The sequence below is a fragment of the Scleropages formosus genome, chromosome 1 (assembly GCF_900964775.1).
Source record: "Scleropages formosus chromosome 1, fSclFor1.1, whole genome shotgun sequence".
Classification (NCBI taxonomy): Eukaryota; Metazoa; Chordata; class Actinopteri; order Osteoglossiformes; family Osteoglossidae; genus Scleropages; species Scleropages formosus.
In genome coordinates this window covers 52418226-52445661 of record NC_041806.1, presented here as the reverse complement: position 1 = coordinate 52445661, position 27436 = coordinate 52418226, and the positions used below count along the sequence as shown (strand labels likewise).

Sequence of the window (27436 nt, the reverse complement as noted above, 5' to 3'; positions counted from 1 at the left end):
CATTTCGGTTAGCCAATGGGGAGAGGCGACGCTACGGCGCTTCGCAGCCTGGTCTGGAAGTGCTCGATTACAGGGTGAATCCTGCGTGGGGCGGGGTTTATGTTTGCATTGGAGTGACGTCACGCCTTCATACTTCTCGCTGCCTCCAAGCACAGGCGAAACTGAAGGTCTTGTAAATATTACCATGTGAACTGTATCTCGTGTACTGTACTCAGCAATCCTTAGTTTATTTTCAACGAGTGCTTATTTACAATATGATCGGACTAACAGGGTGGGGCATGGAAAACGAAACTGACCGGTCTTTGTAATGCATCACGTGACTTTGCAATTAAAACAAATTACTGCAATTACAGTTCACGAAACTAATGTTACATTTTGCAGCGCGTATTTCAGATTTTTGCGCTTGGACACGACTGGATATACGGGGCAAAAAAAAAGTCATTTTAATCATCGTTTCATTCTGCTCAATTCCTATAGAAAAAAAAACTGAATAAATGAGACATTTACACATTTTTTAAATATAATGTAAGCATAGAAATACATTTTTTTTATTTCAGAAACAACATTATCACCATTCTATTAATCTGGTGATACAAACAGATGATTGCTGCTCCACTCCATGTAATTCCGTGTCTGTTTTGCTTTGACAATCTAATCCACTAGAAATAAAGCGGTCAGGAGCCTCAATCCAACCCTGGAGCCACGAATACAGCAAAGCTGAACATTATTATTTTCCTGCGCTTGTGTGGCGCCAGCAAAGGGTCACACAACAAGCGTGTGAGGATTCTGCTGAATTTTGCAGCCGGTCTGTCACGTGCGTTGGGGGGGCTACTGGAGGGGCTGCTTTAAGTCAAAGAGTCCCGTTCCCCCTTTGACCACCTTGCCGACCACCAGACAGGCGGATGGAGAACAGAGCTTGTCATGGGAACCTGTGGGGAATGCAGTAAAACCATGTTGCATCAGTGCCGCTGTTGTTCCACAACCGCTGCATTTAAAGACGCATTTTTACATCTTTTTTAAAGAGAGCTGTACACAGATTTTCAGTGTGATCAAGAACAGTCTTTCAGTTCATATGTCGTTAACAACAAATTATTTCTTGAGCGTGTGTGACAATAGCTGGGGGGCACAGTGGCGCAGCGGGTTGGCCTGTGTCTGCTCGCCGGTCGGTCTGGGGTTCGATTCCTGCTTGGGATGCCTTGCGACGGAGCGGCGCCCTGTCTGGGGTGTGTCCCCTCCCCCTCCCCCTCCGGCCTTGCGTCCTGTGTTGCCGGGTTAGGCTCCAGTTCACCGCGACCCCACTTTGGATGAGCGGTTTCAGCCAATGGGTGTGACAATTATAAATACGCACAGGCAGTTCCCGGGTTACAAATGTCCGACTTATATATGACCCGTAGTTACAAACCACCCCCCGTAAAGCCTATTATGATCAAAATTCAAATTACATACAATGGTTCGTACAAACAGATGCTACTTTGTGACGCGCGTCAAAAAATTGCGCGTCTACAGCGGTTCGTCGACTCGTGGTAGCACAAGGACTTCCTTCTTTCCAGTCAAATCGGAAAAAGGTGAAACACCAACGAACACTGGAGAAGCGTTAGGCTACAGTCCGTCAACGATCAGGACAATTTTAAAGGACAAAGTGAAAATAATGGAGCACGTAAAAGGCTCTGTCCCGATGTCCTACTTTAATAACATTTATTATTCTCTTTCTATGTCCCTATTATAAATACCGTACGTAGTTACGTTATCATTACATTGTATTACACACACACACATTTTCTGAACCGCTTGTCCCATACGGGGTCGTGGGGAACCGGAGCCTAACCCGGCAACTCAGGGCGTAAGGCCGGAGGGGGAGGGGACACACTCAGGACGGGACTCCAGTCCGCCGCAAGGCACCCCAAGCGGGACTCGAACCCTAGACCCACCGGAGAGGAGGACCCGGTCCAACCCACTGCACCCCCTTTACACTGTATTATTATTACTCTATTGTTATATTAAAGATGTTCCAGTGTATCTGCAAGTTTTTCTTAGTTTTTTATGCATAGAAAGGTACACTATATACCAAGACAAACATCTGACTCACTGACAGATACCCACCATACCGAACTGTTCCGACTTATGTCAAAATCTGAATTAAAGAGACTTAGAAAAGGAACTCGTTCGTAATCCAGGGACTGCCTATAAAGTTAATCTTGTTAATGAATTATTCTTTTATATGAGTATAGTGCAGTTGCACAATTGTAGATAAATTTCACAAACAGAACAGAGATCTTTAGTTCCTTGGAGAACCTGACTGGAAACTTTTAAAATATATAAGGGGCAGCAGGTGGCGTAGTGGTTAAAGCTGCCACCTTGCACTCTGATCAAAGGCACTACAGCAGGAGGATGGATCCAAGTACTTACCCTGAACTGATACAGTAAATATTACCCTGCTGTATAAACGGATAAATCAGTGTAAGTAGCTCAACACTCAAAGACATGCTGGAGACAATCAGAATCAGATAAACAGATGTAACCGTAGACCGTCTTTGACGGACAATTTAGAAGCAGAACACTGAGTAATATCCATGGATATAGTAGTATAAAAATAAAGACAGTTCTGACCCATCATAGTGGCATCCTTCAGGAACTTGTAGCTTGTCTCAAAGGTCATCTGCTGCAGCGGGGAGGAGTTGGACTCGATGGCAAAGCGGTTAAGGGGCTTGTATACTCCTTCAAAGCACATGTAATCAGCCACCAAAGACAGATGCCGGGGGTCCACCTCAATGCCTGCGCGGGGAAACGAGTGAGAAGAACAAATTAATTAATGGCCACTACAGGTATAAGAACACACAACATTGACACGCAAAGGGCCTCTCTGAAGCCTCCAGCTCCACCGATTCGAATTCTTTCAAAAGTAACAAACAGAACATGGTTCACCGTAGACAGCAAAGACATCTTTGATCTCCTTCTCGATGACCCTGAGCGCAACCTCGATCCCGTACATGTTGGCCATGGCGTGGACCTCGTTGGAATACAGTCGATTCAAGTCTAGAATCTGGATCGAGAAAAATACATACCGTGTATTAACTGTGTTTAACACCATTAGAACTTTATCTATCAAAAATACGGTTCCTTTTGCCCGACTGCCACAAAGTGTAGTTCTGTGTAGTCTTAGGAAGTGAATGCATGGAACTGCAGTAAAGAGCAAGAAGCAAGAAGTATCAAACACCAGACTCAGGAGTTCTCTCGCGCACGCACATGTTTCCTTTAAATTAATTTGTCTATCTGATGCTTCCCCACCCCCACAGTGACTGATAGCGTTAAACTACTTACACTAATTTACCTATTAATACAGAAAAGGTATGACAACATTAAGTGAACATCTATGTTTTCAATTGCTTTAAAAACGGTGGTAACGGACCGTCCAATTCTGGACGGGAAAGCAGACTATCGAAAGCTGTCACAAAGACGGGACAATGCTAAAAGCCGAAGGTGCAAGACGAAACGAGAGACTCTTACATCGCTGTACTTGAGGATCTCCTGCAGGTTGATGCCCTCGGTGTTCAGCATGAGCTCCTTCTCGCCCCGCCTGTTGGTGACCTCATTGAGCAGGCAGCGCGAGATCCCCTTCACCTCGTGCACGACGGCGCTCTGGGCTTGAGAAACGACCAGCGAGGTCAGGTCCACGCGCACCTTGCTGATGGGCAGAGCGAGCGTCACCTTGAACACACAGCGGAAATGCCACGAGAGGTCACCAATGCCAGCATCTCACACACAGGTTACATGTTAACACAGAAACTGGGGGTTCATGGGGAGCACATGCTCACAGGGCGAGTCTCGTCTTGTTCATCTCTAATACGAACATGTTAGAATGTACATTTCGGTGTTTATTTTATGAAGAAAACAGAAGATGAGCTTCCGTTAATTAAGTACATGGTCTGGGGACCCTCCAGATTTACGTCAAGTTTATTTTTTCATTTTACTTCTCAGCAGGATGCCTTCAACATGTCTAAACGCACACATTAAGCAAGACGGTCAAGCGCGCAAAAGTTTATCGAAATATTTTTAATTTTTCACCAAAATGTGCCCATATAGGAAAAAGTGTTTTGGTAAGCTTGTGTGTGTGTGTGCTCTCCCATCTTTGCTTTACGATATTTATTTTTATCCAGTTTAGGCTGGTACACATTTAAACTTGATTTTTGATTTAAATTTATTCATTAAATTGATATTTTGACAGTGACTTACAGCGTTAAGCTACATACGTACCATCTACCAGTTTATACAGCAGGGTAATTTTTACTGTATCAGTTCAATGGTACTACAGCAGAGGTGGGGATCGAACCTGGGTCCTTTGTGGGCAGAGTGACAGCTCTAACTGCTGTAGCGCCCGCTGTACCCATAATCCCAGGATGATAAGTGTAATTCTAAACTGTCAAGACCAAGTACTCACCTGGCACCTAAACACCATTACCAAATGGTTCAGATGTCTGCTCTTATCAATTTCTGGTATTTGCAATTTTTCACATCAATAAAATTAAAACTGAGCCACATCCCCCTCATCCCTCACAAACACACCTCGCACCACAGGCCGTGCTGGCTGTCGTACGTATAATTCTGAACAGCAGGGCTGAGCCCCAGGACGCCGTTGACTCTCTGTGGGTCCTGGTCCTCCGAAGGGCCCTGCTCAGCGGACGGGGTTAACGGAGGGCCGGATAGCGGAGGGGTTTGAGAGGACTCCTCCTGCTCCTCCTCAAGGGGTGTTTCCTCCTTCTCCTCAGTGAGGTCCTCTTCATCATCAACATCATCCTCACCATCCTCGCTCTCGTAATCGACCTGCAGGAGTGTGTACACACACACACACACACACACACACACACAATTCTATATCACACTTCCACAGATACCACATTTTCACAAAGATGTGCACATGTATATACATACACTGTAAATATGCACATACATATATAAACATACTGTACATGCACAGTGCTCTGAAAAACTTTTTTTTCCCCCAATTTTTGCAGCTTTTTCCATTAAATTGTATCAAATCTTTTGGCCACTTCTATTAACTACAAAATAGTAACAATAAAAAAGATGGCATCAGCTTTGTTTTATGTCATTCCCTTAGTGTGGAGTACAATAAAATGTTTCATAGGTGTGAAAAAGTAACTGGCTGCACCAACTGCAACTAAACTAAATGCATAAATACACTGTGCACATGCTAGCGTGCATTCCTGTACAAGTGAATATTACAGTAAATACGTAAAAGCATGTATAATCTAAAATATGTAACCCGTGAACAAGAATTTAGATGTTCTTTAGAAAGCAGATGCACCACTCAGTTTGTTTAGCTCCGCCCCCCTACCTCTTCCTCCTGCTTTTGTCTCCTCTTGGCGTCAGTGGCATCTGCATCGCCTTCATCTGCCTCGCCGTCCACGATGTTGCCTCCATCCTCCACCTCAGCTTCCTCGTTCTCCTGAATGACAAAACGTACCATTTCAGTGCGGAACTACCAAGTGTGCGAGAGGAGTGTGTCCCATCACGTTCTTTACATCAGATACCTTAAAAAAAAAAAAAAAAAAAAAAAAAAAAGACATCACATATAGTCAGGTGGCTGATAAGCAGTTAGTTATGTTGCGTTATTTTCTTCATGGCGAGCTAACAGACTGTTTAAACTGCTTTTATATTAGTGAATCATTGAAAATTAGGTGGATGTTAAACCAATCACCCAGCTCTTAAGAATTTATCATCAAATTGTGTTTGTCTGTGTTAAAGAATTTAGAAATTTCAAGTACAGGTGGTCCCCGATTTATGATGGGGTTACGTTCCGTGAAACCCATCCTATGTCGAAAATGCATTTAACACACCTAATACACACCTCTGTGTGACAGACTGGGAGATGAAGACCACTGTTGCTGCCCAGCATTGCGAGAAAGTATCGACCGCATATCCGTTGCCCGGGGGGGGGGGGAAATCAAAATTCAGAATTCAAAGTAGGGTTTCTACTGAACGTATCGCCAGCTCACCATCATAAAGTCGAAAAAATCGTCAGTCGAACCATCGTAAAAACGGGGACCACCTGTAATGTGTAGTTTTTTTTTTTTTTTTAAAAAAAAAAAAAAAAACACTAATGCCACAGTTATGAGAAACACCATTCGCTGTTCAATGTAAAAAATATCCATTTAATATGAGTAGAACAGTTTGCACTAAGCACACATTTCTTTAAAAGAAATCAACGCAGAAACGGGTAAATAAGGCTTTCACTCGGTCACAGCTAAGCGCTCCAATGAAACGGCAGCGGCGAGATGGACTGAGGACTGGGTGGAAAAAAAAAAATCATCAACTTCACGAGCCCTTACGATACCCATCACATTAGCCATTTCCTGCTCATCATTATTCAAACAACATACCTGAGTTCCTGGAGCGCCCCCAACATCCTGGTCGCTGTCCTTCCGAGTGGCTTTTCGCGCCTCGACGACATTTAAGGACGACAGCTTGTCGCCGCGCTTCTTTATAGCGACGAGCAGCTGCTGAATGAACCTGGAAAAAGAGCAGCTGTATTAGAGGTGTGAGCCAGCGAGGGGGCGGAGAGCCGGAACCCGGGGCCACGGCCATGAAACACAACGCAAAGTGCTAACATTCACACGGCACGGTTCATCTGGCACAACTGCACTGAAGGGGGAAGGGGGGGTTGGGGGTTTTTCTGGTCACGTGATTGACCGTTCATTCCAGTTTATCATATGAGGGGAATTTTTTGGCATTTTCACATGACAGCAATGTTGTTATATTAATAAAATGTTTCACCTGAACATATTTTAATACATTTTCTTTTATTATGTATTTAGAGTTTTACATTTACATTTATCCATTTAGCTTTCAGTGATTTACCCATTTATACAGCTGGCTAATTTTACTGGAGCAATTCAGGGTAAGTACCTTGCTCAAGGGTATTACAGCTGGAGTTAGGACTCAAACCTGTGACCCTGCAATCCAAAGGCAGCGGCTCTAACCACAGGGATCCCGGCTCAGCTGGGTTACAAATTTACATTCAAGATTGAACATACAGTACATTAAAAACATTTAACATATTCAAGAGTTTGACATTCAACACACAAGAACACTCTTACGGGTCAGACATCCAGAGTAGTTTGTGTTTGACGTAGGAACGGTTCCTCTCTCTGTGTGTATGTGTGTGTGTGTGTGTGTGTATACATATTTTAGCAGCAGGTGGTGACGTGATTTGAATTCCACCTCCTACTGTACCACCCTGAATTGATACAGCAAAAATTACACTGTTATATAGATGGGTAAGTCACTGTAAGTAGCTGCAAGTCACACCGGAGAGAAGTGTCACATTAATGAATATTAATAAGAAAATAACTAAATGATCTCACCTCGTCTCTATATAACGCAGTATCTGCTGAGCGGAGAGCTGCTTGTCCTGCCTGTACAGCTCTGGGGGTAAAAAGTGAAAGGTGATCTTGATGATGCGGTTCACCTTCTGCCTGCCTTCCACCCTGAGGGTCTCCTCCACCTCCGCCTTGTGCAGCACCTGAGAAGACACACACACATACACAATTCAGCTTAACTGATATCTTGAAAAACTTCTCTAACTATAACCTACAAATATTGCATTTACATTTATTCATTAGACTGACACTTTTCTCTGAAGTGACTTACAGTGTTAAGCTACTTACAATGATTTACCCATTTATACAGCTGGGTAATTTTACTGGAGCCATTTAGGGTGAGTACCTTGCTCAAGGGTACTACAGCTGGAGTTCGGACTCAAACCCGCAACCTTTGGGTCCAAAGCCAGCAGCTTTAACCACTAAGCCGCCAGCTGCTCCTAATACTATATTAGCACCGCACTGCAATACACATATTGTAGGGTTAAAGTCCCAAGGTCCTCCTCAGGACAGGCCAGCAGCACCCACCTCTGCAAGACAGACCCGAGTCAGCTTCTTTCTCAGGGCTTTCACCCTCTTCATGGCCTTTTTTGAGTTCAGTACAGGAATGCTCATCATCGGAGTCTTGATGTTTGCGCTTGCAATCAGGAGGATTTCCCTCAGTCTGTGGAAGAGAGCAGACGCAAATCAGCCCGATGGCACAAGAACATGAAGCGAGCCCCAAAAACGGCCCCCTGGTACTTACTGTGTCAAGGGAGGCCGAAAGGAAGCAGGAGGGGGTGCAGTGATTAGAGCGCTCACCTCCGGAGTCAAAGGACTCGGGTTCAAATCCCACCGCCTGCTATAGGACTCTTGGTCCAGGTACTTAGTCTGAACTGATGCAATAAAAAATTACTCCATATTTGGTCTAACAACTACCACCACTGGTGGTAATAAAGTGTTTTCTTTGAATAACAAATGCTCTATATTTTATTCATATTTACTTATCTGATGCTTTTCTGTGACTTTTAATGTTAAGCTGCTTATAGTGATTTACACAGTTAAATGGCTGGGTAATTTTTACTGAAACACTTTGTGGAAAGTATATGGTAACATGATCCAGGGTACTACAGCAGGAGGCAGAATTTGAACCCAGGTACTTCAGAGTTAAAGGTGGCAGCTCTAACAATGATACTTTTGGATAATAATACATTTTGACTGATTTATGATTCCTAAAGTTAATAACTTCTTTATTTTAAAAAAAAAAAAACACCTTTTTTTAGACGATTCAGCAGGGGAGCAAATACAAAATTAGTTTACAGATGTGTGCAACAATAAGGAAAGAGCACGATTTGCAGGGCTACCTGGGAATCCCGAGCGTCACGTTCATCTCTCCTCTGCCCGCAAAGTGGAACGTGTTGAGGGTCATCTGCGTGGAGGGCTCGCCGATGCTCTGAGCAGCCAGGAGCCCCACGGCTTCGCCAGGGTCGCAAAGCGCTCGCTGCCACTTGAGCTGCAGCAGGGGCTTCAACCTGACAAACAGTCGAACACATGAATACCTCCACTGGTAATTTTAGCACAGCAGTGTGTGGTCATAGTTCTTTAAAAAAAAAAAAAACCACTCAGTTCTGATTTAACAACCTGACACATAAGATTCCAAACTTAAACTGAGCATTTAAAGTCAATTATAGGGAGGGTAACTGAGTATCACTTGGACCTAACTGCAAAAATACAGTGGTACCTCAAGTTATGAACATTTGAAGATACAAATATTTCTCAGTTCCCTGATTATGAATTGGGGGGGGCGCAGTGCTGCAGTGGGTTGGACCGGGTCCTACTCTCCAGTGGGTCTGGGGTTCGAGTCCCGCTTGGGGTGCCTTGCGACGGACTGGCGTCCCGTCCTGGGTGTGTCCCCTCCCCCTCCGGCCTTACGCCCTGTGTTGCCGGGTAGGCTCCGGTTCCCCGTGACCCCGTATGGGACAAGCGGTTCAGAAAATGTGTGTGTGTGTGTGTGTGTGTGATTATTAATTGGATTTTAATTTGTATTTAGAAAACTGTTTTCTAAAACTTCTGTTGCAGAGTAAGTTTAAAAACAAACAAAAAAAACACTGCACTTCTGCTGCCTGCCATTAGTTGGCAGCAAAACACACCCAGAATGAACGGAAACAGAGGTGAAGGACCATCTTCATTCAACTTGCATCCACAGTGTTTACAGCTCAAGGAAAAAATGTTTAAAAGCACTTAAAGTATAATCTGCAACAGCTTTATCAAAGACTTTTATGGAACCTTAGCTGTAATTAAATCGAGGGATGTTTTATTAGACACAGCGATTGTGTGGATAATAAAGAAAGTCAAAATTGTCTAGAAGCTAACCAATCAGAGACGTTTTTGTGTTAAAGCCAATCAGCATTCTCACTAAAATGCTGTTTCCCGGTGGCACAAAGAAAATTAGAAGGTGGTTACGTGTTGGATATACAACTATGCACCATCACCTGTCTGTCACATGGTCCTCGGCCTGTCCGGTCAAGCCCAGTTGGCTGTGGCACTCGCTCAGGTACGACTCCACAATGTCGTCAAAGGTCTCAGACACGGAGCCGAAGCAAACGTCGGGGCGGAAGACGGAGACGCATGTGTCGGGGCAGCGCCGCGCCTTTTTCACATACTTCCTCCGGCTGCTGTCGTCCAGCGACTGCCACCTTTCAAGCACCTGATGTACACGAGTTGTCATCCGCATCACCAAACAAACTTGTTGGGTTTGTGAGTCATCTACACATTTATTACTGTCATCGAGATCATTGTATGCACACGTCATAAATTGCCATCAACACTGAACCAATATTTCTTTCACACTGCACTGATTTACACTGATCCCTACCTGGCGAGTCGCCGCATCTCTTCCACCCTGCAGGTCGTTCCGGCAACTCGCGGACTTCAGCTTCGGCAGCTTTTTCTGGGAGAAGAGGAGGAAGGCCCCTTCCCTCGGGGCCGCCAACCCTCGCTTGGCCTTCCACCTCCGCGTGGCCCGCAGATGAGCCTCCGCCGCATCGGCACTCATACGTGACAAGATTTCATCCAGACACTTCGACTCCCTGATGACCTGCACTCGGAAAGAGGGTCCCGTTATTAATATCAGTCATAAAGTATCCAGCACAAGAGCAGAGGATGATGACCCACATCAAGCCAGAGAACACAGCTTTGTTCAATGCCATTATGGCACTGTTTCATTTTACACCAACGTGTGAAAGACACTCAGGTAGCAGGAAGTCCTGAGAAACAGGCAGCTGGTAGCGTAGTGGTTGGACCCGCTGCCCTTGGATACAGAGGTCGCAGGTTTGAGCCTCACCTCCAGCTGTAGTACCCTTGAGCAAGGTGCTTGCACTAAATTGCTCCAGTAAAATTACTCAGCTGTATAAATGGGTAAATATAAGTAGCTTAACACTAAGTCGCTTTGGAGAAAAGAGTCAGCTAAATAAATAAATGTAAATGTACCCAGTGATTCGACTTGCATTAGACTAATAAAAACATTGTTTAAGGTAACACTTTATTCCAAAACACAGGAGTGCTTCTAGTCAGACACTGAGTGACACTGTAATATTACACTGTATGTACCGTATACTACTGTACAGTGTACATACTGCATACATCATGCTGTACACTGTGAACAATGGTGTTACTGTAGCTGGCGAATTACACCGTGACAACTTACACCAAATCGTCCAAAACCGTGTCCCTGGAAACAGTGACACTGTGCGTGAATGAAGACACACAGAAAGTCGGCGTGTGTGGCACTAGCACCTCGTAGTTGTCCTTGATGAAGGGGAACTGGCGGCGCTGCAGGAACTGCGTCTTCGGGATGTCCAGGCCGTCTTCGCCGTACAGGAACTGCACCACGCTTCCATCGCTGTCCCTCACAGTCAGGTCGTACTGCACGACGAGGCCCTCCAGGTGCTTTATGATACACCTGCAGGACAGCGAGCTCACTTTAACACACCACATACCGTTTACATTTACTCAGTTATTCTGCATTTATCCGATACTTCTCTCCAGAGTGACTTACGGTGTTACATTTATTTACTCGGCAGACAATTTTCTCCAAAGCGACTTCCAGTGAACTGTACGTAGTCTTATCAGCCCACACACCTTATTCACCAGGGTAACTTACACTGCTAGATACACTGCTTACAACGGGTCACTCATCCTTACATCACATACAACACACTCTCTCCGTCACTTACACGCTATGGGTGAACGTGAACAGCATGCCTTTGGACTGTGGGAGGAAACCAGAGCATCCGCAAGAAACCCACACAGACTGAGTGGGGATCAAACCCACATCCTCTCGCACCACCCAGGCGTAACCAACATTACTTACACTGATTTACCCATTTATACAGCTGGGTAATTTTTACTGCACCAATTCAGGGACTAGTACCTCGATCAAGGGTACAACAGCAGGAGGCAAGATTCAAACCTGTGTCCTTACAGTGCAAGGGTGGCTGTTCTAACCACTACGCCACCTGCTGCCTGGGAGTAGTACAAATGATTTCCTTTTCATCATGTTTCATCCAGTACATCGTAACAGCTATTTCCCAAAAAGGAAAATAAAATATTTACACAGAAAACTTTGTTTGACAAACTGCAAACTCGGCAAATTTCTCCTCTCAAAGTGACGGAAAATTATGGTGTATTAAAGATATCTACCTTGTTGAACTGTAAAGACAAAATGCGTGAAACACACTAAATTATTTTGAGATCATCCTTGAACTCAGTGTGGATCAAAGTGTTTTATATAAAACATTTTCGATGTATTGTCACAAAGAGCTACATGTGCACTTTTTCACTCTAAACCAGAGTGAAAACACTTCTGCAATACAGTACATCCCCAAGGCAGATTGCACACTGGGTACAGGCCCTGCCTCTTCACTCAGCATACCCCAGTTTGCACCCCGCCTCCTGCTGCGGTACCCTTGATCAAGGTACTTACCGTAAATTGGCAGAGTAAAAATTACCCCGCTGTACAAACGGGCAAATCACGAAGATGTAGCTGAACGTTTCAAGTCACTTTGAGGAAAGCACGAGATACATCAATAAGCGGGAATGAAGGCGAGCATTCGCGGGAGGCCCCTCACCTCTGCAGGTAACCCGATCGACTCGTCTTCACGGCTGTGTCAACAAGGCCTTCGCGACCAGCCATGCAGTGGAAAAAGAACTCCTGGAAAAACAAACAAAACTAAGTCCACGAGGAAACGGAACAAGTGAACATTTTGACGCAATTTAAAATTCAGCCATCGGCCTCATGCGCCGAGAGCTCAGAGGCCGAAACGTTTCAGATTGTTTTGTATGCCGTCCACAGTGAGCTGCAGCAGGAGTCGTGCTGCAACGAGGCACTGAAAATTCTTTTTTCTACAAATCAAGAAACACTATTGTTGCAAATCTTATGGCTGCGAATTTGTCCTTTCAAGTCCAGTCCAAAAAAAAAAAAAAAAAAAAAAAACCTTAAATATGACTTGAACATTTAACATTGAACATCTACATTTACCATAATCGGTGCTGTGATTGGTTGAGACCGTCAATGTGACAGGAAGTAGGAAGCAGGAAGTATGTTTTGCAGCTTGTTTTGTTACAGAAGTATAGCATTCGTGAGCTCTGCAGTGACATACATATTAGGCAGTGAAAAATACCCACTTTGGACATAAAATTACTGTTACACCCCCAATGAAATGAAACAAACAATGTTTCTTATAAGCCTCAACCTTCTTTTTCTTACAGTTCCAATTCAAATCAATAAGACTTTTTCAGGACTTACAGGAGGTTTGATCCCAGTGAGGAATCTTCCGGAAACAAATCCCCCTGAGCGCGGCGACACGTCGTACGGCTGGAAACACGGCAGGGACTTTCCAGATGGCATCAGCGGAGGCCGTCTTCCCTCCAGCTCGATCTGGCCTAAGAGGCAAGAGATCTGGAGGGAGGAGAATCATCGGTGCATCGTTCACACTCACAGGGCAGAAATTTTAAAACGTTAAATCATGTGTTCATCTGCGCATGACCGGACCTCGGGTGATCACACTGGTAGGGCCTGAACGGCCAGGGCATCACAATATTATTTAAGATATTTCCAGGATTTTGAAAAGGGAGAAGAAAAAAAGCGGATCACTACACACACACACGCACACGCACACGCACACACACACGCACATATATGAAAAGTGATTTCCAGCCATACACATGTAAATACACAATACATGAATATTTTATTAAATGTAGAAACCTAGTTATTATTCAAATACTATACAAATTTTTTTGTCTTACTTTGTCATATTATGCTGTGTTTTCTTAAAATAAGACATTTTATCTACACAAAAGCAAGGTTAGTATCGTGTGAACGTAATTACAATAAAAATCATTCACCCCCCATTAGTTTGAAGACGAACTGTACATGAAAATGTGCAATATATACTACACGTCTGAGATTCATAAACGGTACTTGGAAATACGGTAAAGGTGGGTGCGATAACGTCGGCACGGTGGACAGTACCTGCATGGTGTTAACCGTGGAGCCCTTGGCCCCAGACTGTACCATGAGCTGCAGGTTGTTTTCCGGGAAGCGCTGATGGAGCCCCAGGGGCATACACACCTGTAAACAACAAGAGAGCAAATTGGCACTTGCAGCACACACCTGCACTCTGGCCTACGTGGAAAAAAGAGTGACTGTAATTGTTAGTATTTATGCCAATTCATAACCTTTAATGGGCTTGCATTACAAAAGCTTTCATAAGACCTCTTAAATGCACAATGATGACCCAATGACCTTTAGCATCCCCTAAACCAGCGTAGTTGACATCTAGACGTTTACATTTACACTAATTCTATAATCTGACCATTTTCTCCAAAGTGACTTACACCATTAAGCTGTTTACACTGATTTACCCATTTGTACAGTAGGTTTATTTTACTGTATTAATCCATGGTAAATACTGTGATCGAGGGTACTACAGCAAGAGGTGGGATTCGAACATGTCCTTTGATTTCACGGGTGTTGACTCTAAAACCATTATGCCACCTGCTGACCCAGGTATTCTTTAAAGCTCAGATTTCTTTCTTTCTTTCTTTAAACTGATACTGTCCAGAACTAACTGACCTTGTTGATGCCGTTATTGATCAGGTTCACTTCCTCCTTAAACTTGAGGTCCACCATGTTCACGTCCCGCTGATCGGGGCTCAGGTGAGCGTCCTGCCAGCGATCCCTGGCCTCGCTTTCCCCTGCTGTCGGAGGAAGGCCGAAGGCTTCTCGCAGGGCCTGGAAAAGGCAAGTCACACGCCTCCGTTAATTTGTATACACACAAAAAAATATATATATATGTTTGTATAACCCCGAGACCCCGAGGTCTCGGGGTCTTGTTCACGAGTGAAGGAAAAATGGAGCGGCAGGTTGACGGACGGATCGGTGCGGCGTCCGCAGTAATGCGGTCATTGTACCGGTCTGTTGTGGTGAAGAGGGAGCTGAATCGTAAGGCGAAGCTCTCAATTTACCGGTCGATCTACGTTCCTACCCTCACCTATGGTCATGAACTCTGGATCATGACCGAAAGAATGAGATCGCGGATACAAGCGGCAGAAATGAGTTTCCTCCGCAGAGTGGCTGGGCGCACCCTTAGGGATAGGGTGAGGAGCTCAGTCACCCGGGAGGAGCTCGGAGTAGAGCCGCTGCTCCTCCGCATCGAGAGGAGCCAGTTGAGGTGGCTCGGGCATCTGTTCCGGATGCCTCCTGGACGCCTCCCTGGGGAGGTGTTCCGGGCTTGTCCCACTGGGAGGAGGCCTCGGGGCAGACCCAGGACACGTTGGAGAGACTATGTCTCCCAGCTGGCCTGGGAACGCCTTGGGGTTCCCCCAGAGGAACTGGAGGAGGTGTGCGGGGAGAGGGAAGTCTGGAGGACTCTGCTCGGACTGCTGCCCCCGCGACCCGGCCCCGGATAAAAGCGGAGGAAGATGGATGGATGGATGGATGGATGGATGTTTGTATAACTAAACATGTGTATGCATTTAGCTAATGCTTTTCTCCAAAGCAACTTAAACAGTAATGGTCATTTTCACTGGAGCAAATCAGGGTAAGTACCTTGCTCAAGGGTACTACAGCTGGAGGTGAGAGTCAAACCTGCGACCTTTGCTTCTAAAAAGAGCATCTCTAACCACTACGCTACCAGCTGCGCACACCTTATAGAAGGTTTTTCAGGAACGAGTTCCCTGCAGGGAAAACCGAATTGACGTATAGTGCTATAAGTGCCCATGTACAAGATTATTGAAATATGAAGACTGGTACTGCATGCCTGACTCATTTACCCATTTATAAAGCTAGGTAATTTTAGTTCATGAATTCAGGGTAAGTACCCTGATCGAGGGTACTGCAGCAGAAGTGGGGATTTGAACCCGGGACATGATGATTTCAAGCCTGACAGCGCTAAGTGAAAAAGCTGACTGGGCTATGTGGTACCTTAGCTCCACACCGAGTTGATTCGGCAATGAGCTTCTTCCTCCTCTTGTCGGCGCCAGGTTTTACTAAAATGTCCTCGACTCCTGAAAGTAAAACAAACGTTTCTGGATCAGCTCCGGAGCAGCGCAAACGTTGGACCGCATTCACTCGTCGCCAAGCACAGAGAACCAGGTGGGCGATGCATCCTTTGCCCTGCGACGTCTCCCGAGACTATGATTTAGAGCTCACCCATGGTGAAACCGCGGTACAGCTGAAGGTACGCGGTAAAGAGGCGCGCCAGGCAGCTGAGCAGGTTTGCGCTCGTCTCGCCACCGTACAGCTCATAGCAGCAGTGCACAAGTCCGTAGGCGGAGCTCCCGTAGTGCGCCTTGTCCAGAACGCCCACGAGCAGCTCCCCGTGCCGGATGACCACCTGCAAGGAGCAAATGATAAAATAATTATATAATTATTATTATTAGTTGTTATTATAGCAACAAAAACAACAACCCCTGACCAGGAGCACCACCAGCTAACTGTATAGAGGTAAAGCCCTGGTGCAGTTTATCCTCACATGACCTGTCAAAAGTGGAATCATGCAACTGCCCATCATACCACTGTAAAATACAAGTGACTTAAGTCATCTAGTTATGCGGAAACAAAATGTTTTTTTTACAAGTCGACTTTTTTTGCATTCGGTATTTTACAGTATCCTTCCAGAGTCAGTAAAAGGGCTAGCAAAATCATTCTAGACCCCTCACATACAGGCCACTTCCTCTTCGAACCCTTGCCATCTGGCCGGCGCTACAGAGCACCGAGGACCAGGACAGCCAGGCACAAGAAAAGTTTCTATTTTTGTATATTGTGTACTTTATATTTTTTTTTTAATATATTTTTTTTTTTATCCTTTATTCACATATTCTATCTTCTCATCTGTGTCTTGTCACTGTTATTCTGTCTGTGCTGTGGAATTTTGTCAGCAAGACAAATTCCTTGTATGTGTGAACAAACTTGGCAATAAAGCTCGTTCTGATTCTGATTCAAATCACTAGAAATAAAGTTTTACTGAAATAAAATAATTTATTATTTTTTTGCATATAACAAAATACTGAAATACCAAAGTACAAAATAAAAGTTATTTAAGAATTAATGTTTCATTTTGCCATATACTTCCACTGGGGAGAAAAATAACCAACCTTAATTGGAGGGGAGGTTACTGCACAGAATACAGCAAATCCCCCCAATTCTGTATTTCCAAAAGAATATTTTTATGTACTGACACTTTTATGACTGAAAATCACTTTTAAACTTTGTTAAACTTTTTTCCAATTTGCGTTTCACTTTGCCAGATAACCTACCAGTCCAGAGAAAAATTATTAACCCCATGCTAGAAAATGCTGCAGAATTTATGACTATATCTGCATTTGCAATATGTTGTACGTTATTTATGCAACAAAAATCACTTCAAAAATTAAGTGGTTTTTAAGCAACTTGTGTTTCAGCATTTTTCTACAATTGTGTTTTTAATTCCTCAAAATATATTTTTAAAATACATAATACTGTGATGCACTCGACTGTCGGGGTATTTCCATTATCCTGTGCCCTGAGATGTGAGGATGAGCTGCAGTTTGAAAGTACAGCAGTTTTTTCAACATTCAGCTGTTGCAAAATGAAATCACTGCAATGAACCAACTCAGCAAAGTCTGTTTTCGTAAAAGCTGAACAAATGGTGATTTAAAAATTAATAACGCAGGCAGAGAATGATCAATATTTTCCAATAAGAACTCTGCACCTGTAACCCTGCTGCCGAGGTCTCTGTAAATAGCGCCTGGAAACTGCTGCTTGGCACATCATCCGCAGGGAAATGACAGTTAGACGTCACCAGCCTCACCTGAGACTCACACATGTTGTCCAGCTCGTACCCTGGTACTGCCCGTGGTACATCCTTCACCCACACTTTGCTGGGAATCTTAGCCTTCCCGGTCAAGTTCAGGGGGATATGGTTCTCCGGAATGACGTTCAACAGTAACGTGGAGACGACCTGAGAGAGAAACGCGGAGCATGAGCCAGGTCCAGGAGTACAACGCGGTGGAGAGCGCCTCCTGCTGGCTGGGCGTACCTGCTTCCCTGTCCACAGCGGCTGTGGTTTCAGCACAGCCGGTGGCAGCAGCTTCACTCTGCCCTTCTTGTCAGTGAGACCGCGGTAAACGAGCTCCATGTACTGCTCCCGAGAGAAGAAGCATCCGCGGATGGTCATGCTGGTACCTGACACCATGTGGTCCTGGATGAGCCCAGCAAGAGGCTTCCCATCCTGAAAAAAAACAAACACACACACGCAAAATTGTGTTGTCAGGTATCCTAGACACCCAAAACAGGCCATCGCAAAGTAAATGTCACTGCTGTACTATGGTACTCTACCACTGAGTCACTTGGGGCAGCAGGCAGTGTAGTGGTTAGAGCCACTGCCTTGTAATACAAGGAGCCAGGTTTGAATCCCACTTCCTGCAGTAGTACCCTTGAGTAAGGTATTTACCCTGCACCGGTACAGTAAAAATTACCCTTATGTATAAACGGGTAAATCAGTGTAAGTAGCTGAAGTACGAAATCTGCATTTGTAGTAAAATTTTTGATATTACTAAGTTTTATGCAAGTAAATCACTTAAAAAAAAACTTTTTAAAAATAATTTTTGTTCCACTTTACTCATTTTTACAGATCTTTAAAAAATTCTGTAAAACATTTTAAAAAAATAATACCGTGGTGCACTGGACTGTCTGGTTATTCAGCTATCCTGTCCTGCACAGACTGTTCTGCCCAAGGGTACTCAAACTTTTGACTGGTACAAGTCATATATATCTATATTTTTTTTTTTTTTTTAACCATGCACTGCTGTTCTGCTTAAAATTACTACATATAAATATTACATTTTATTTTTTCCCTAGTCATTTATCTTCCAAAATTTGAGTGAAAACTATTTAAATAATTTTAAATTTGTTAGAATTACACATTTAAACTGCATGAATATATCTCAACGCATTGAAAATCTACTTGCATATATCAAGATTCCTATTAATAAAACTTTAAATAAAAACCTTGAAAACCTTTTTAAAATAATTGGAAAAAAACGTGTATTCAATATATTGTAACGAGAGGTCAGTCGTATGACCGCTCCTCCTCCGGTCACGGAGGATGAACCATAGCTGCTCTGCGAAGGGTACGAACTGACCTTGGGCACCAGGTACTGCTGGGTGGTGCTGACCAGGGTGTAAGCCTCTGCCCGGCCCAGCTCGCTCTGGGGGAAGTGGGCGTTCATCTCGTCGCCGTCAAAGTCGGCGTTGTACGCCTTGCAGTTGGCGTAGTGCAGCCGCAGCACCTTCTCGGCGGGCAGGATGCGGGCGCGGTGAGCCTGGATCGAGGGCCGGTGAAGGGTGGGCTGCCGGTTCAACAGGAGCACGTCGCCGTTCTTAATGTGGCGATTCACCTGCAAGACACCCAGTGCTGCTCATGATGTGTGATGTTCGGGAACAGCAAGCTGATCAGGCTTTGTGAGCAAAACAATGACACAGTATCACCTGCGGGTGATTTTACATCACTGCCATGTAAACATTAAAAAAGTAAATGGACGCACTGAAAACGTATCCTAAGAAATATACTATTAATAAACGGTTTAAGTTAACCGCACCTAAATGTACCATTAATTTATTTATGCTTACCGTTACTTATCAAACAGTTTTCCCCAAAACACTGAACAATCTTCACTTGGGGCAGCAGGTGGTGCTCGGACCAAACCTCGAATCCCACCTCCTGCTCTTGTACCTTGATCAAGGTACTTACCCTGAATTGATACAGTAATAAATACCTAGCTGTATTAATTATCTGATCAGTGTGACACTTACGATCTTTGTGGGCATGCGGTGCGGGCCGGTGCAGGGCGTGAGGAGCTGCTTGGCAATGGCCTCTCGCTGTGTATAGTTGCTTGCACTGAGTATGGTACGTGAGCCATCCTCATTGATGACCATGGATGCCCCCGGGTGGACGCTGGGACCATTCATCACCGCCTGTCGGAGCTCCTTCACATTCCATGGTGTGACGGGTTGGGGGTATGTCAGTTTGGTGGCAAAGACCTGGGGATAACACAGCAATAGCTACATTAAATTCGAAACTAATTTAAAATGATTGGAAATAAAAAATAAGTACTGAATGCTGATTGTTAACCGATTAATGCCACAAATATATGAAACATTTCTCATATCCATCTCTGAATCTGAAGAACATCAGACTCCAGCTCTAAACAGTGGAACAACCACTTGAGTTTTTTTTTTCCCCCCAAAGTGTGTTTTGCTGCCAACTAATGGCTGGATGTGGAAATGCAGGTCATTTTTGCATCATAACAGACAAAAATAGCAAAGAAAATAGGATTTAAATAAACTCAAAAACACTGTATGTTCAAAAAAACCATGAACCAAGTGTTCATAATACGAGGTACCAGTGTATACAGCATGACTATTTTCTTCAAAAGAAGCTAGTCTGAACATCAGCACTTGCGTACCAAGAAATAGGCACAGCTGGTAGTGTAGTTGTTAGAATTACTACCTTTGGATCTAAAGGTTACAGGTTCAATCTCCACCTCTGGCTGTAGTACCCTTGAACAAGGTAATTACCCCAAACTGTTACAGTAAAAAAATAACAAGCTGCATAAGTGGGTAAATAATTGTAATCTCATAAAAATTCTAACCTTAACATTGTATGTCGCTTTGAGAAAAGCATCAGTTAAATGAATAAATGTAAATGCAAAAAATTCTTACAGCAGGATGTTTTACCTTTCAAGCAGGACCCTTATTCTGCTATAATGTCTGCTAATTATCCAATAACAAGACCCAATATTTAAATTCAACATTTTGGAATTTTGACTGATAATATTTTCATGCACGCTTTGAGGTCAGCAACTCCTACCATCGGTATTCCAATCTCATTGGTTCCAATGTACATGTCCGGACAGATGACGGAGCGGGCTGCATAGTCCACACGCTTTCCCATCATATGCTTCCGGAAAAGACCTTCCTTCTTTTCCAAGATCTGAGGGGGGTTTTTTAAAAAAAAAAAAAGGAAAAAAAAATTATAGCTGCAACATCAACCAAACAACCAAGATACTGAAATGAACTAGAACATCACGTTTTACTGTAAGGCTTCACATGCAAGTTCAATACGTAGCAGCTTTCATATCAGTCAATCAGTCGCTCATTTGTAACTCAGATGTTCATAACATAAGGAGACAATGTATGATAATCAATGTATTTATTGCCTTGTTTTAGAGAAATGAGGAAAAATTGGGGCAGCTGGTAGTGTAGCCACCACCATACAATTGAAGAACACTGGTTCGCCACTCCTGCAGGATGATACCTCAGCAAGGTACTTAGCTGAACTCGTACAGTAAAAATGACCATGCTGCATTAAATAGGTAAATCAGTGCAAGTAGCTCAACACTGTAAAATGCTTTGGAGAAAACGCTCATATAAATGAATAAATGCTATCTGCGTAAGGACTTTGGGAAAAGAACCTGGCGAACTCCTGGGAACTTCTCAGTCATCAGCTTGTCCATGTCACTGTCAAACACGATGTTGACGTGACTCTGCAGTCGGATCCACATGTTGTACAGCTTGTCTGTGAGGGTCTGACCAGGAATTCCCACCAGGAAGGCCTGATCAGTCTGGCGAGACTCCGACTCCTCGGCCTCAAGCGAGAGTGTAGGGAAAGAAGTCAAAGACAAACAAACACACAGTGCTCATCCTTATTATTTAGAAAATTATTAAATTTGTGCCAGTGGAAACAGCAGTTGGTTTTAATAGGAAATATGGATTCAAAATGGCCAGATTAAAAAAATAATGATTTTACAAGCAACTTACATTTATATATGTAGCTTATAATATAAATAGCAATTAGTATTAAAAATAAAACATATCAAAATAAATTATCAACTGACCACTTTGACTGACTTGTCAAAAATTCTGAATTAGGCCAACAAGGTTTTGGCAATGTCCATCTATATTTAGAGTTTATAACTTATTGAGCAAAGTGTAAAGAGCAATTAGTATCAAACAGAATATGTTAATCACGAGCAGCACTGAAAGAAAAGCTGCCTTATTGCTTAAACAGAGCGTTTAATGACGAGAAGCAGAAGAACCTGAGAACTGACCTCCTCCAACTGCTGTGCCTTCTCACCCGCCATGAGGGCCAGCAGCTTCTGAATGACCGCGCTGTCCTTCATGACCGCCTGCATGTTCACCGTCTGACCGTTGGTGAACATCTGGTCACCGAGACGGTTTATGGGTCGATACCTGTGGGAGTGAAGAGCACTCTCATGGATACCAATGAACCGTGGTGCATTCGGTCTCATATTTCCATCTATTGGCAAAAACGGCTTATTGAGTGCAGGGTCACAACGGCCTGAAGCCCATCCCAGAAGCAGAGTGCGTGAGGCAGCATACACCCTGGACGGGGTGCCAATCCAGTGGAAATCACACACACACACACACACACACACACACACACACACACACACACAGAAGGCAATTTAGAGTCACCAATTCACCTGAAATAAATGTCTTTGGACTATGTGAGGAAACCAGAGCACCTTCAGGAAACCAAGCAAACATGGAGTGAACATTCTAACTCGAACCTACGTTTGATCATACAGTCAAGGCACTGAGACCCAGCACTACCTGCTGAACCCCCGTACCGCCCGCGGGTCACCGAGAAAGGGTAACGCACCTGGACGGAGGGACCACCATCAGGTCTAAGAAGAACATTTCATGGCTGAAGTCGCTACCGGAGTCACACACATCCAGGCCTGAGAAGAGGTGCTTCAGGAAAAAGCCTAGAGATAGGAAAAAAGGAGGAAAAAGAGGAGCACTAACTGAGCAAACAGTTCTACACGGATATATAACTTAGAAATGTCACTGAGTGATAAATGAAGCCCTTATGGCTCCGTTGTCACCTTCATTCTTCCACACTTGGGTCACGTGCTCTTTGGCCATTGTGGGTGTCAGGTATCCCCTCCTGCCAAGCAGTGACTCATCAAGTACTGTGCAGGAGAGAAATTTAATAAGTTTTAACACTTTTCTCTCTTTTTTTTGCTTAAACAAAGAGCCTTTAGGATAAGTCCAAGCCATATTTACATGGTCAAATTTTTTTTTTTTTAAAACACACTGTAGCAAGGAAAAGATTGAACGACTAAGACGGCAGTAATTGTCTCTCCTGTAAATTGTCAAAGTAAACCGTATTCTATTACAGTTCATCCACTCAAGATCGAACCTGCGGCGACCAGCTATCAGAATGACCGGGCAGTCCAGTGTATCACAATATAATTTATTAATATTCCTTTATTAAAATATTAATGATCACCTTTTCAGAATTTCCTTTTAAAACGGAGAATATGGCAAAGTGGAACAAAAACAGTAAAAATAAAAGAAATTACTCTTTCAGTAATATATAATTGTTTTTCCTTTTTATAAATGCAGGTTTAGGAATGCTGAACAATCAGTAAAACACAACTTGCTTCAAAAAAAAAAAAAAAAAATTGTTTGCAACCCCCCCCCCCATCAGTGCAGCAATATGAGGATGAAGTGTACACAGCTACCAGTGCAGTGCGAAACATGGGAAGAGGAGATGTTTTACCATGGGACTGCAGCTGAGCGTCGCTGTTCTCCCTCACGGCGTCTTTAGCGAGTGACGCAGGCAGAGTGACGATCAGTTTGCTGTTGTGCTCCTTTCGCACCTGCGACCGGCCCGCCCTGCAGCAGCAAGCAACAAATGTATGAACATCTGTGAAATCCAAGCCCCCACCGGACAGAAGGCGTTAGGGAAGGAAGAAGGGGGAAAAAAAAAAAAAAAAAATTTCCCCTAAAGTAACTTTCAGTGTTAAGCAGTGATTTACCCATTAATAAACTGTATAAATTCAGAGTAAAATCACTACCGACTCCAGTCATTCAGTGACCGAGAGCTTTATTCGGAGAAGGGCCCGTCACTCTGGGAGCAAAATGCTCATTTACACTTTCTGCATTGCTGTTTCAGTATTTATTCTCATGCAGGCAATAGGCAATAAGCATCTCAACATTTCTTCTTTTTCTCTGAAGTAGCTCCAGCAACAATTAATTGAATGTTTTGTCCCCGATGTGGTGGAATACCAAACTCCCTCTGCACCTCGGAGCTGCCGAGTCCCCCCAAAACCGCGAAAAGCTGACGAGCGTGGTAAGTTTACGGCGATGAGGTTCCACCCACTTGCAGTTTGGGCATCGTGAAGAAGTCATGTGAGTCCTCCAGAAGTTGGTGACCAGCTTCCTTCTGCATTCGCAGATTCGCTTCACCTGAACAGAGAGAAGAGGCTCGAGCAAACGGAGAGACGGAAAAATGATGAGCGGAACTTCATTTCCTGGACTCACGGGGAAAGTGCAGCTCTCATCTTGATGTCTCCGGAGAATCTCGGCCGCGTGCTGCTCGAGGACCTCCTGGATCTCAACACCGCTGGCCTGAACATTCGAATCCAGGAACTGCAGAGGTAACACAGCGGAACACATTAATACCAACTTCGACACCAATGCTGCCCTTTGCAGGCTCTCCTAAAATGGAATTGCGGGTGCAGATACAGAAGAAACAGGGAAGAAAAGGCAAACTGGGAGACAAATTGTTTAAATTACATCACTATTTCAGTATTTCACATGGATCACCTACATAAAACTTTTAATGACAGCAAAAATAATTTTTATAAACGCCTCATGGTCACTGGTCATTATCCTCGACTGGTTGGTTAGTTGATAAAATGAAACCGAAATTGTTAAAAAAAAATTAAAATGAGTGAATATTTAATAATTCAATTCCATACATACAACTCAATACAGGTTAAATATTTTATTTTCCACATAAGATTATTAGCCAGTCGAAATTATTTTTAACACATGATAAACTAGAATGAGCAGCCAGTGGCAACGTACTTACCGTAAATTACTACAGCGATAACCCAGCTGTATAAATGGGTAAATAACCAAGTGGCTAAACAGTGTAAGTCGCTTCGGAGAAAAGTGTCAGTTTAAGGAATAAATGTAATTTCTGTCTATTTATTGCTCCATCCGTACGTGTGCGTGCGTGTAGGCGGAGGACAGCGCAGGCCGCTCACCCTGTTGAGTTCCGCTTCCAGCTCGTAGACGGCCTGCAGCTCCCCCTTCTCCAGGACCCTGAGCTGCTGCAGCAGGAGGTGGACGGCGGAGCGCGGGCAGGTGAGCGTGCGGCAGCTCACGCAGGAGCCGCGCACCAGCAGGTAGAGTTTCTGAGAGGAGACAGGAGCGGCAGCGCGGCCCACCGTGACGCACACTCTCCCACACCGCCCACCCCTTGGACCGCGGGGGTGGTCACCGAGTTGCAGTCAATTGAGCAACTTTGCAGCAGGAGCACTGACTCAACAGCGACCAACAATGGAGTATTACCAGAAAAATACTGTACAGTGCAGCGTATCCATACTGAAGGCAGGAAAACGGCGACATTTCAGGAGTTTCCAGAGTGTGTGAGCGACATGCGTTTTGAACAGAGAGAGGTCCCCCTTTCTTTTAAATTAAAAAATCTTGCTTTGATTACAACTCAGTTGGGCTTATTTGTTACATTTACTTTATTTAGGAGATGCTTTTGTCCAAGGCGACTTCCAACGAACTTTATGTAGTGTCATCAGCCCACACACCTTATTCACCGCGGTGACCTACGCTGCTAGATACACTACTTACACTGGGTCACTCTTCCATACGTCAATGGAACACACTCTCTCTGTCACTCACACACCATGGGGGAACCTGAACAGCATGTCTTTGGAGTGTGGGAGGAAACCAGAGCACCCGGAGGAAACCCACACAGGCACGGGAAGAACTCGCAAACTCCACCCAGACTGAACGGGGATCGAACCCACGTCCGCTCGCAACCCCCCCCCCAGGCGCCGTGAGACAGCGGCGCTACTCACTGCGCCACCGTGACGCCCAAAATCGTCAAACAAATGAATACATGTAAACGTAGGTAATGTTTTATTTCGACAGTTAATCAAACTGCGTCCCTTTTTCGTTCCGAAAATGCACGACGCCGTGATACACCGCGGTGAGCCCTGGCACGTCGCCGCCGCACTTACGTCGAAGAAGAGCGGGTTGTAGACGGGCAGCGGCAGCTCGATGTGGCCCAGGTGCCCGGGACAGCTGTTGAAGTCCTGCAGGCAGGTGGCACACACTTCTTTAGAGTCCGCCGGGCCGAGCGACAGGTCGTACAGACCGTTAGCGGCAGGGTTGCCCACGTTGTCCAGGAACCTCGAGTTCGTGACGGTCTTTACGCTCAGCTTCCTGCCGCACAAAAGAAGGGAAATGTTTCTTCATCACGTTGTCGTCGAGAAAATTTTATAAGCGTTATCAGCGGCTTCTTAGAGCCGACCGCTTCGCCCAAAACAAGCAGCTTTGCATCTAGTCGCCCAGTGACACAGCAGGGTGTTTGTGCTCTATCAGTTCAGCAGAAGTACCTAGGGGACAGCAGGGGGCGTAGCGGTTAGAGCTGTGCGCTCAGTGGGCCCGGGTTCGGACCCCACCTCCTGCTTTAATACCCTCGATCGAGGTACTAGCTCTGATTTGATAAGTAAAAATGACCCTGTGCAGCAATACATATTTTTGACCGCATGTTGGATGACACCGAATTACAGAAACAATTTCATTATACTTGTAAAATGGCAATAAAGGTGAACAAACTGCAAAGTGTTTTGGAGAAAAGCAACAGCTAAATGAATAAATATGTAAATGACTAAACGACTTTGCTCAACAGTACAACTAGAGAACTGGGTTTCGAACTCGGAACCCTTGGATTACAAGGCAACAGCTTTAACCGCTACGCCACCTGCTGCCCCACCGTAGCCAAGGTGTATTACGATTTCATTCTTTCATGAAGCTTGATTATTATTTATTTCTCTACATAAATTCATGTTAAGTGTGTTGCTGAACGGTACAACAGCTGAGTCCCTGGTGAACAGTGAGCCAACAACCTTCAGGATCAAGACCAGGCAGTGCTCGACACAGGGTGGTCGGGAGCCTATCCCAGACCAGGGCAGAGACGCACAGGCAGGGTTCACCCTGGTCGGACGGGAAGCCACTGGATCGCAGGGCAATCACTCTCTCTCTCTCTCTCTCTCTCTCTCTCTCTCTCACTCACTCACTCACTCACTCACACTCACATTCACACTCTCTCACACACACACACACACACACACACACACACACACACACACACACACACACACACACAAAGTGAAGTAACCTCAGCGACTAGTAGACTAGATTAGATATAAAAGTTAACCGCCGGGTTGGCAGGACTAGCCTAGCCTGTAGCCAGCCGCGCGGGTGTCCTCAGCCACAGCAGGACTCACCTAATTTCCGCGGCGGTGTACATTCCGAACGAGATGCCCTCCAGTCTCCTCCATGGTACGTCTTTGCCGAACAGCATTTTGAAAGAACGGGTAAATCAGAACTAAAGCTAAACGTCATGCATGTGTTCGACTAATTTACACGAACAGCTCGCGCTGCTGCACATGATGTC

The 27436-nt window shown here is 44.6% G+C and overlaps 1 protein-coding gene across 1 annotated transcript; it reads right to left on the bottom strand.

The window, feature by feature from the left end:
• Nucleotides 1-537: 537 nt before the first annotated feature.
• polr1a (RNA polymerase I subunit A) lies at nucleotides 538-27343 on the bottom strand. Its single transcript, XM_018730395.2, has 34 exons — nucleotides 27267-27343; nucleotides 25995-26199; nucleotides 25005-25154; nucleotides 24274-24381; nucleotides 24113-24198; nucleotides 23510-23625; nucleotides 22830-22916; nucleotides 22604-22709; nucleotides 22029-22170; nucleotides 21393-21566; nucleotides 20789-20911; nucleotides 19732-19959; nucleotides 19062-19316; nucleotides 17957-18148; nucleotides 17729-17878; nucleotides 16090-16273; nucleotides 15862-15944; nucleotides 14512-14670; nucleotides 13909-14007; nucleotides 13180-13332; nucleotides 12503-12585; nucleotides 11169-11334; nucleotides 10249-10470; nucleotides 9866-10080; nucleotides 8738-8905; nucleotides 7923-8058; nucleotides 7380-7537; nucleotides 6396-6525; nucleotides 5351-5461; nucleotides 4561-4818; nucleotides 3505-3705; nucleotides 2923-3040; nucleotides 2608-2772; nucleotides 538-929 (listed from the first exon to the last, which is right to left on the bottom strand). The coding sequence occupies exons 1-34, from the start codon at nucleotides 27341-27343 to the stop codon at nucleotides 829-831; spliced, it is 5109 nt and encodes a 1702-aa protein (XP_018585911.1). The 3' UTR covers nucleotides 538-828.
• Between the last annotated feature and the right edge of the window lie 93 nt (nucleotides 27344-27436).

Coding starts and splice junctions, on each gene's coding strand:
- polr1a (XM_018730395.2), bottom strand. CDS start 27,343: ATGCTGTTCGGCAAAGACGTACCATGGAGGAGACTGGAGGGCATCTCG. Junction 18,149..19,061: donor AGCAGTACCTGGTGCCCAAG/GTCAGTTCGTAC, acceptor GTTTTTTTTCAG/GATGGGAAGCCTCTTGCTGG. Junction 8,059..8,737: donor GTGACGCTCGGGATTCCCAG/GTAGCCCTGCAA, acceptor TCTCTTCCACAG/ACTGAGGGAAATCCTCCTGA.